General features: G+C 43.9%; 1 protein-coding gene and 1 long non-coding RNA gene across 6 annotated transcripts in view; one reads left to right on the plus strand and one right to left on the minus strand.

The window, feature by feature from the left end:
- Fer1l6 (fer-1-like family member 6) overlaps positions 1 to 11760 on the plus strand; it is a 155555-nt gene that overhangs the window by 140091 nt on the left and 3704 nt on the right. For all 3 annotated transcript variants that reach the window (XM_087557384.1, NM_001447146.1, XM_087557386.1), the window contains 2 exon segments: positions 923 to 1086; positions 11204 to 11304. In XM_087557384.1, coding sequence (XP_087413510.1) covers positions 923 to 1086; positions 11204 to 11304 — 265 coding nt within the window.
- Positions 1 to 11760, minus strand: part of LOC148004806 (uncharacterized) — a 72848-nt gene that overhangs the window by 15828 nt on the left and 45260 nt on the right. The gene's annotated exons all lie outside the window — the stretch shown is intronic.

Below are 11760 nucleotides of genomic sequence, written 5' to 3' on the forward strand. Positions count from 1 at the left end.
CCGATGCCCTGCACGGGCGCCTACATGACTGTGGGACACATGCACACATTCAGGACCACATACAAATGCGTACAGTAAAATAATAAAGCGTGTCTTTAGAGAAAAGAGCTGACCCCACCTCCTCACACATAAGGGCACTCAGTAAACAGTAGTCTCGCAACCGTGAAGATATTGAACAGTCCGTGGTTTGGAAAGTTGGGGTGGATATGCTAAGTGCAAAAGAATGTGGGATCTCATTTCTTTAACATAATATTTATATTGTACGTAAATTTATATAAATATATTCATAAATAAAATTTATATTTTATATAACTGTATATCTTAAAGTAAGGAGGGGCAGGCAGGCTAGGGCCACTACACAAAGCCATGGCCGGTTTGGTAAGAGTAATTTTTTTTTTCTGATGTACATGGGCTAGAGTTTTGCCGTTAACAAATGTTCTTTTATAATAGGAAAGTTGTTGATGTGAAATACAAGACTCCTTTATGACAGTATCTTAACCTGAAGCGACATTGCAGTGAACTGGGAAGCTCACTTCTGTTCTAAGAATAGATGCGAAGGGGGAAGGACGTTGACCCTGGATGCAAGACGATGAGTGGGGGTGGCTCCTATGAGGAGATCAGTACTAAAGTACAACAAACCTGTGGCCCATCACCCAGATGCAGGGAACGGAATGGAGAGCCAGGCAGGTGCCCAATAGTAACAGTATCCCGCATGGAAGCCTGAAGCTTCATGTAGCACTGCCCCGCCTTCCACCTGCCACCATGGTATTAATTCTTTATGGCAGTACACGTCTCCATCCCATTTACACATACTCGTAGTCGGCACATCTCACACGCAATGTCACGCTGAGTATGTGATTCTGTGCTGATCCACGGAGACTGGAAAGTCCTCAGTAACCGTCAGGGGCGTGTCTCTTCACAGGCTCCCTGGAAATGAACCTTAACAGCTTCCCCCGGGCGGCCAAGTCTGCGAAAGCCTGCGACCTGTCCAAGTTTGAAAATGCAAGCGAAGAGAACAAAATCTCCATATTCCAGCAAAAGCGCGTGCGTGGCTGGTGGCCTTTTGCAAAGAGCAAAGAGCTCACGGTAAGTGACAGCTACTGTAGGAGGGGAGCTGGGCAGCCGTCGGAGACACTGTGCTCTCTAGGTGAGTCATTTCGTAAGCTTCAAGTTAAGTGCTTTGAGGTGACTTTTTAGAGCTCTCAAAGCAAAGTTCCTGCCCAGAAGCTAGACGTCCCAAACCTTTATAAATGCATCAATAATCCTATTTCAGCCTGATTTATAAGCTATCTCTGTTGGGGCAATATTCCCTCATTGCATCTGAACTCATGCCCCCTGGGATTAATTTTTTAAATATTTCTTGAAATTATCCATAAAATCGTGGCTAATGCACAGTCTGAGTATAATCCTCTCCTTCCTTAACCTCCAAACACAGGGCACAATTGTAAAGTCAGCCTCTCCTTTTGCAAATTCCTGAAGAGGGTGGTAACTGGTAGAGACTTTTCTCTTCCTTCTGCCTTGCGAGTTTTGTCGGTATTAGACTCTACCCAGGACCACATATGGCTAGAGTTCCTGATCTTTCAAAAATACTGACTGGGCAGGATGCTCCTTTTAAACGTTCTTTGAACTCCTCACCCCATTGCTCTTCTGTAGGGATAACCGGATTGTACAAGTGGCCAAGTAGGTTGTACAGAAGTGGCAGACAGCAGGACTCTCTTGCTAGCCTTTCTCTGCTCTGGATTCAGTGGGTGTGAGGCAAGGAACCCTCTGGAAATCGGATGCTCTTCTTATATTTTCTGGAAAGTTTTCTTCTCTCTTCCAGTCTTAGTTTTAGTTCCCTGTGACCTGATAATATTGGTGAGAAACCTGAGGTACCAGCCATCCGTGGTCTTCCAGGCCCCTGGAGGAATTACTGAGGCCTATCTACACTCTAATTCTATGCTGGTTCTGGGCCAGGACATAGGAGGTAAGACTGTGGCTGGAGAGAATCAATCCCAGACAAAGAGGCTAACACAGAAACCCAGAGATGGAACTCTTAAAGGGCCAGTGGGATTTTCTTGGTAGCATTTACTGCTGCTGTGTTAAAATACCGTGACCAAAAGCAGCTTTTGGTAGAAATAGTGTGTTTAGGCTTACAGTTCCAGGTGGAGAGGAGTCCATCATGGTGGGGTAAGCATGACAGCAAGCGGTAGGCATGGCAACTGTGAGTGGGAAGCTAGGAGATCCCATCCTCAACCACAAACATGAAACAGAGAGTGAACTAGAAGTGCGGCAAGGCCATATACTCTCGGTGCCCACCCCCACTGACACACTTCCTCCCCCAAGGCTGTACCGTCTCCCTAAACAGCATCACCAGCAGGTCCAAAGTTCCCAAATGCCAGGGCCTATTCATTTCTCATTCAAACCAGAACAATTCCCATAACAAGAAAAATGCTTTATGAATCTAAATACGTGCTCTCAGGTCAGGACCTTGCACACGGAACTTGGGATAAACCATTAAGTGTCTCTTGGCCCCATCAATGAAGTTTAATGTACAATGTTCATAAGAATCCCCCAGGAAGCTACTAAATAGAAGATCCTTATTTGTTATATGGGGAAGCCCAGGAGCCTACAGTTCGAACAGCAAGATCCCAAGTGAGGTCATTCTTACGTCAGGACATGCCATGCTGTGAGAGGATGGCAGCAGGGCCAGACCCATGGGGCCTGTGTCTGATACATTATGTGGGTGTATCTATTGGACGTAGCAGCATAGAGGCTCCCAGCAAACTCTGAGAAATGGAATTGTGAAAGGTCACGACAGTGTTGGTCATAAAAGTGGAAACACCCTGGCCTCCATCAGCTGATGAGTGAATAAATAAATAAATAAATAAATAAATAAATAAATAAATAAATAACAATACGAGTGCTCAAGTGAAGATTATCATTCAGCCGTGGGGAAGAAGCGCAGTACTGAGCACAGACAGACCTTGAAAACATTATGCCAGGGGAAAGAAGCTAGGAACAGAGACCACGTGATATCTGACTTAACCTACACAAAATGTACAAATAAGCAATCCAGGAAAACAGCTTGGTGGCTGGCAGAGACTGGAGGGAAGAGAAAGGGCTGCTAATTGGCTATAGGGGAGTTCAAAAGGGGGGTTCAAAGCCAACTCTTATGTGAGCCAGGCTCCATTATTAACCCACTATGTAATCACAGGCATCTTCAGTCTCTGGGTCCTTACCTATAAAAAACAGGGGGAGTGAACATGAGTATCTCCCGAGGCTGCTGTAACATTGATAGGGCCCAGGATCTGTGTGTGGAACATTGCAAGTATTCAACGAATGTCGGAATTTGTGTGTTGTGGCATGGTAGTGAGTGTTAAATATCTAAATATCTGAGTCTATAAACAATAATGTTTACTGCTAAGGGGTCAAGAAAACAGAGGAGAAATATAGCCTCTCTCATCATCCTTTAAAGCATTATAAATGCTACTTCTAATGAACTGACTTTGATAATGGGTTTCGGCAATCTGTCATCAATGCTGTTTGTTACGTTTAGGAGCTGTTAATTAAATGTTGCTTGTTTTTGTTTACTGTGAGGTTTCTTCTTTTGAGTGTAGGTCATCTAGGGGCTCTATCAGACATTCATGTTCTTGTGGCAGTTACAGGGATTGTCATCGGGACAGGGCTTTCCTAGAGGTATCTTTAACGGCTGAGGAGGAAGCAGCCTCCGTCCTAAGGAGCTTCCTGTCTCTTGGGAGGACAGACTAGAAAAGCAGCCTTCAGCTGCCACTGTGGAGTGTGTGATCTGTCTGTGGAAGGGACAAGTGTTGGCAGTCACAGCTTCATAGGTCGTGAAGGGCTGAATATGCAAACTGACATTGGAGGATCCCACGTGACTGTGGAAGCCTGAATTCCCTCTTCGGTCTCTGACCTCTGCAGCACCAGTCTTTGAAAAGCAAACCACAGCCTCTGCAAAAGGCAGCCTCAAACAGTCATGTCTGGTCAAGGATACCAGCTCTCCAAGTAACCGCACAGTGAGCCTGCTTCTTCTTTTCCCATGCCAGTGTGCTTTACCCACGAAGAACCCAAGCTTCTCTTTGGCCAGTTTACTTTCTCACCCTCCTACTCAGAAGTGGCAGTAGATTTATTTATATTTCCCATACCCCTAGCCTCTTTCTCTCATTTGTTTACACATATACAAGGTCTCCAGTCTCCCCACATTGTCCATGCTGGTCTCCCTGTCTCCCAGGTAGCTGGACTTGCACATTGCAAGCCCCAGACTAGGATGCTAACTTTCTTGATGTTTACTTTGCAGAAAAGCAGTTCCTAAGCCCTTGACAAAGACAGGCCTGCACATTTTAAAGGATAAAGCCTACTTAGTTTTCAAAGGTGTTTATATACATTTCAAAGAGAGGAGAAAGTATTTATGATTTTAGCTCTTCTAAAGGAAATGCTCTAAGATAAAGAAAGAAAGGAAAATCCTATTTACAAGATTACATATTTTGTTTATGGTAGATAGGGTTTCTCTATGTGGACCAGGTTGGCCTTGAACTCATGACCCTCCAGGCATACTGTGTACTGTGCCTAGTCTTCTTCGCATGTTATCATGAATTCAGTTTTTTTTTAAACCTGTATTTTCTCTTATGTAACTTAAAGGGAGAATGTGAAACAACTTTCTTCTTAACTCGCACTGTGTCGCTGTCAGATCCTGAAAGTCCTACTGTGGTTATAGAAGGAAGTTGGCCCCAGCTTCCCCTTGCCCTCTTTGCTCTGTAACAAACCAACATACAACCCAGGAAACCAACCCACCAGGAGTTTTCTCCTAGTGTGACAGGAAGGGGGGTCACCCAAGAGCAACATGTGAAGGAAAACACTGTTGGGTTAGCGTCTGCCTCTTGAGTCTCAGCTTCCGAGTCTCTAAGGTGCAAGGGCTGAAGAAGATGCCCCAGAGATGTTTTTGTAGCACAGGCTCAATTCTAACCCTGCACGGGTCCTCTCATGCTTTGAAATTACAAAGAGTATTGGGGATGATGGCTCAACCTCTTCTCCCAGCACTTGGGCAGCGGAGGCAGAAGGACTGCTCCCAGTCAGAAACTAACAGGCTACATTGTAAGTTGCAGACTAAGCTGAGCTGTAGAGTGGGGGCTCCCCAACCGCACTTCTTCTCAGGAGTGTATATACACCATCCACAAAGTGTTGGAAATGTTCGGCGTTTTTTGTGCCCCAGTCATTGGCAGGGAAGAGAGGATTTGTTTCCAGTCTCCGCCACCTGCCAGGCTTATTTTTAAAGCTGCTCATCAGTAGTCCAAGCTGTATAATTTAGACACTTGGATTTGCCCAGCTCCTGGTGTGCAGCGCTGTCGTCCTTGGAGTCACTACGAGCTGGCTGTGGGGGTCACTTGGGGTGGCTGCCCTTGGCAGAGCTGAAGGGCACGAGCACACACCACACCCTCAGCTTTATACGTCTTCACCAACTAGTCATCTTGAAAGCCATCTTTAAATAAATCACTCTAAGATATGGGGGTCAGAGAGTTCCTTCTACAGGCAAATTCCACAAATTAGCATCTATCCAAGGTTAGGTCCTAGAGCAGTTGTCATGCCCTAAATTAAAAAAGAGGCAGCTGTACTTAAGGTCTCATGAGACGTTCTCCCTAGCCTCTGTGGCTAAAAGCTACAGGTTCAGTGATGAGGAAGGTGAGTTCTTGGTATCTCTGTGTTCATGGCTTGGCTGAGGATGCTGCTTAGCACGTGGATCGTGACACATGTAGCGGATTCCAGCTAAGAGCAGAGGATAGTGTTTGTGCACAAAGGCTGTTCTAAGGTTGAGTATTTATGTCCACAGGAAATTTGAAAAGTGTAAAGGGTGGGGAGAGTTCACACACCCTCACATGCAGAGCATCTCAGGAAAACTATGGCTGAGGTGCAGGTTATCGGCATGTTTCCTGTGTGTCACTTCCCCTCTGCTGCGACATTTTCCTGGCAAAAGCAACTTAAGGCTAGGCAGTTTTATTTTGACTCGGGGGTTAAGGGACGCAGCAGGAGCTGGTCACACTACATGGAGCAGAAAGAGAGGGGAGTCTACTGGCTAACCTCTCCCCTTCCTTATTCAGTACCAGACCAAGGTGTGGAGCCTCTCAGAGTCAATGCCTCTCTCCTAATCAGGCCTTAATGGAAACCCTCTCACAGACACGCCCAGAAATGTATCTCTTTGGTGAGACTAGGCCTGAGATATCAGGTTGCTCTCTCTAACATTGCTTGTCTTAATATCTCTTCCTTACATTTTCCCTGAATGGAGTAGATGTGAAAGTCACTACGCTGTAGTTTATTAGAAAGTCAGTATATATAATACAGGGTACTATTTACTTCCCAGAGAACCAATGGTCCTGCTGTAGATGCTGCTGAGTTTCTGGATGGGTTAGGTTGGCAAATGTAAGATCTGTTCATGCAAAGCTACATTTTTCCCTTTGCAGGTAACACTGACAATATAAATATTCTCTGATGCCATCAACTTTCACCTACTGGGTTTTATAACTACCAAGGATATTGTTCATTCCCCCCCCCCTCTCTCTCTCCCTCATCCCTCCCTCCTCCCTCTCTCCCTCCCTCCCTCCATCCTTGCATTTATTAGTTAGCATCCATCTAAGAGTTTGCTATCATAAAGCAAAATTATGACCACTCTACTTTCCCACCCCCAAAATGACAGAATAATCAGTCATATCTACTAATTACCAATGATTAGAATCAAGATGAAACTCTTCTTCATTGACTTATTTTTTACTGTGTCACTACAGACTAATGAAATGTTTGAAAAACACACCATCTAACTGTACCCTCTGAAAGAATCTAGGATCAAAATCACTCAGTAACAAATAAGACTTTCAGTGCTTGTATTCTATTTTCTAGATATCATCTTCTATCAAAAGTAGCTGGCTTCAGACCTATAGCCAAAAAAAAAAAAAAAAAAAAAAATCCAAGAAGAGTCTGAGACGCCTACTTAGAGCACACAGGGCAACTGAAACATCTGGTTCAAGAATGTTTGTGCTCAGTACAGAAGCCTTTTCTGAGGCCTGAATTATTCTTTAATTCAGGTACTCAGAAATGAAATTCCTAGATTGCGGACATGGGTATACACAGTGAACACACATATATGTACTCATGTGTACATATGAGTTAATCAGCCACTTTCATATGGCTATGCTCTAATACAACTTGAGGAAGATTTATTTTGGCTCACAGGTTCTGGCGGCTTCAGTCCACATAGCAGGGAAGGCATGCTGGCAAAAGTGTGTGGCAAAGGTCACTCCTCTCATGGTGGACCAGTAAACAGAGACTGAGGCTGATAAGACCAGATGACCTTCTCTAGAGACCTACTTCAAGATCTCACCTACTGAGGGTTTCACAGTCCTCAAAAAATAACATAATCAGTTAGGGCACAAGCACTCAAAACATGAGCCTGTAGGGACATTTTCAGATCCAAACACACCTTGCATATGTATTTTTCTTTAAAGTATTTTATCAATGTGCATTCTACCATGAATGTTTGCAAATCAATCTTTTAATACCAGCGAGGTTGCATTCTAATGAGCAATAGTTACTGGTAAAAACAAAGACTGTGTCCATTCTGAATGCGGTCTCTTCTGTGTTTCCTGAGAGCCACTCCCAGTGTATTGAAATTTGAAGCATAAGCTGTAACCCTGGCACAGCACACACACAGTCTCTTCAGGGACCTTTCCTTATCTTTTTTTCCCCATCTGCAGATGTCATGAGGTTAATGGATAGTCTCTCAAACTGCCCATATTTTTTCTTTTAGCCCTGATTTTAAATTACATTTGTAGGATATTATTAGCTTAAGACCTCTGCTTGGTGTGAGACTGAATATTGATGGTAGAGTAGGAAGTGACGCACTCTGGGTGCAGAGATAGGCGGTGAGGAGTGGTGTTTATCAGAATGTGGCAGTCACGCCTTCCCCCGTTGCATTCCTGAGGCTGGAATAAGTAAGGCTCTTCATGATAATAACTAATGCCTTCTATGCCAAGGTCAGAACTTATGTGCTCAGCCTTCCTTGTATAATCTTCCTGTTACGCTCTGGACCCGTGAGACTCATCTATGCATGTCTGAGAGTAGCCTTATGCTGGGGTGGGGGTGTTCGTATTTTGAGCATCCTTGGGAGAATGAGTCTTAAACCTGACCAGCAACTCACTCAAAGTCACACTGTTTCAACGCAGATCACTAGATTATGTTCATTCAACTACTGTCCATGCTGAGCTATGCCATTCTACGCAGTCTTCACGCTCTCCATTTCCAACCCAAACACTGGCATCAAATGCAAATACCTATGTCAGAATGATAGCAAAGACTGTGGCATCCCTTTAAAACCTTACAGAAAATCAGTTAGTCATTGTTATTAAAGGTGGCTCCGTGGGTAAGGGCACTTGCTGCCAAGCCTGAGGAACTGGGTACAGTTTCCCTATGAGTTAGAGAAGAGAACAGACTCCTGCACATTGTCCTCTGCCTGACACACACGGGTGCACATGCCATGCATACTCTCTTTCTCTCGATAAGTAGATAAGCAAATTAAATAACATTTCTGGATCCTAGGACACTTAACAGTGCTTAGGGTTGAATGAGGCTTTTGAACCAGCGAATGAATGACAGATTTGAATTCATAACTTAGATATAAGTTGGCCTCACGTCTCTACTCATTTAGTCAGCCATGTCCAAGTTAGCCCAAGTGCTCTGTCCTCCTCAGCAGGGAGTCACTTGAACACAAAAAGAAAAATAATGGGACTTGATACAAGAACCCCAGGACTCACAGCACAGTTTCATAACAGAGATTGGCAAGCATCTCCACACCTAGGTTTCTTTGGTTGCAACTCAGACACGAGAATGCTATCTACTTTCCTGGGTACTTTGAGTGGATCATAGGTGTATGAAACACTATTCAGGCTGCAGAGATGTCGCCGTTATTATTATTATTATTATTATTATTATTATTATTATTATCATCATTATTAAGCAGTAGACTATAAAGAGGCTGCTATGGTTCTTTTACTCTCAACCTGAGTGTCCCCTGTTGGTTTGCACCCTGTTCTAAGAATTACAGAACTTGGTAATTTGTTAGCACCTCTCTCAAACCGAGTCTCTATCAAATTGGAGCAACAGGAAGAAGTTCTGAGTATACAAAACACTGCTCAGCAGGGTTAAAGCACCTCAGAAAGGGCTCTGGAAGAAAGATTTGCTTCTGTAGTGAGACTGCTCCCTTGGCCGTGGATTTGAAGCTGATTTCTTAGATTCCTTCCAATCATCATGTCTTAAGGAACTCCTTAGAGCTTCGATACTTTAGCACATCCTAATGCCCGAATCATTCTAGAACACCTGACAGATGAGGAACCAGGGAGACAAATACCCTTAGGAGGTGGTTATGAAGATATCACGGAATCATCTGAGAACTGCATTTAAACCTTCTAATCCAGTATAAGTGTCAGGAAGTTTGTTGTCATGGCAATGTCAGGAGACTTCATGTCTTATAGACCAGGATTCAGATTCTAGTTGGACAGCTTATTATATCTGTGCATCCTTGGAAACATGATTTGACCTTTAGCTTCAGATATCTATCTATGAAAAAGAATAGCTACTTTGCTTGTTTTTTGAGATAGACCAAGAGATAATAGAAATAGAGCCATAGACAAGATGTACAGTTGCAATTTGAATTTCAGTATTATTATTATTATTATTATTATTATTATTATATTCTGATAATTGTGTGGAAGCATGACTGTCAAGTATGGAAGCTATATATTACTTATTTCCAGTTTTAAAATATTCTCTGAGCATGACGACTGCCTTAATTTGTCAATGAAAATGAGAGACTACACACATATTCATGGTTGTGTGGGATAAGACACAGACCAAATACTCATATGGTCTGCAATCGTGTGTCCCCAAGAGAGTCACTGTGACATTGATTGCATTTGTTACAATGCTTCTATGATGCTTTCATCTACAAGCTCTACTGTCCCCTTCCTGTCATATCACCGTGGATCTCAGCGCACAAAGTCCAAGGAGGCAGGAGGAGAGGAAAGCTATTCCTCGAGAACAGGAGTTCCAGCTGATTAGAATCCCCAGGGCCTGGACTGGCAGTAACCTACAGAGGGCCTGTCACGTGGTAAATGAATAATTAAACAAGGGAGGATGACTTGATTACTGCACTGTGGTTTGCCAGTCCAGAGTTTATATCATTTCTAACAACTTTGGCATAATGCTTGAAAGAGTCATCTGACACTCCCAATTTCCAAATCAGAAGGGCTGTTTACCATAGCGGAGTGGGAGGTAATTCTAAAAAGAAAGGCTAGTTCAGATATCATTAGTGAACACACATGCATGTATGCATGCATGCACGTACTCACGCATGCACACACACAATGATGGGTGGCTGAGAAGCTATTCTGAAAATTCAGGGTCACATCCACTAATTCCTTCCCAAGGACTGAAGGAAAAGAAAGTCGTTGACAGAAAGAGACCTGCCACATGAGTCTCAGCTCCTTCTCTAATGAGTACTCCGTTTCTAGTACTCGTCTTATTTACTCTTATATTAATGATGGCAGTGATCGAGTGGGAGATCTGTATCTATAAATCTGTGTGCGACTGTATATGTGGTACCCTTTCCATACACAAAACTCATCAGTAGCATCATTATGGGCTTCTGTGGTGGTGATGGTGTGTATGGTTAATGCCTGTGTGTGCACATGTGTGCACAGGTGCATGTGCCTAGCATACATGTGTAGTGAACACATTGATGTTATAACGTCTTCACTCACTGCTCTCCATATCATCATCATCATCATCATCATCATCATCATCATCATCATCGTCATCGTCATCGAGACAAGGTTGCTTCGCTCAGCCTGAAACTCACCACTTCAGCTTGCTGGGCTCCTGGCATCTGCTTGTCTCTGTCTCCTGCCTTCTGCCTCTGTCTTTTATATGAGTGATAAGGGACTGAACTTGAGTTTTCATGCTTTCATAACAACCACTCTATCCACTGAGTTCTCTCTCACCCTGGGGCTTTTATGATTCCTCACAAGATAGTTTCTCCCAGGATGAGAAAACTGATAGTTCTCAAAATAAATCAACGGACTAGTCAAAATACTTCCTGGTAATATGATGGCACTTTGAGAATGCTGGTTCTGCCCCCAGAAATTGCAGTTTCTGTCTTATGCAGGGCAAGGTTGAAGCTGAATTCCACCTGGTCACAGCAGAAGAAGCTGAGAAAAACCCTGTTGGGAAAGCCCGAAAGGAGCCTGAGCCCTTGGCCAAGCCCAAGTAAGTATGGCTGGGCTGTAGTTGGAAACATGGGGCGTGGGTAGGACCTCAGGGGCTCTGGGGATCCCCTGGGCTTTTCCTGTTCCTGCACAGAGAACTCAGGAGTCAGGGGTCAGGTGAATAGTGCTGTCCAACCTGTGTATTGTTTCTACTGAAAAGTGCCCCAAAGACCACAGACTGTTTGCAATAGAGCAGGTCCTGTCTATAACGTGCTCCACCAGCATGGCTAGAGCACTCCACCCATCTTCCACTCATGTTATGTGCATGTGAACTGCATACACACAGAGAGAGAGAGAGAGAGAGAGAGAGAGAGGAGACTGACTTAACATTTTCACACTTTATTGAAGTTTTACTTCAATGTCATAGTCATTCTATGACACACATAGATGAGCCATGGGCTTAGTGCCCATCATCAACTCAGTCACCATCCATGACCAACTTAATTTCACCATTTTC

The sequence above is a fragment of the Rattus norvegicus genome, chromosome 7, assembly GCF_021556685.1.
Source record: "Rattus norvegicus strain SHRSP/BbbUtx chromosome 7, alternate assembly SHRSP_T2T, whole genome shotgun sequence".
NCBI lineage: Eukaryota > Metazoa > Chordata > Mammalia > Rodentia > Muridae > Rattus > Rattus norvegicus.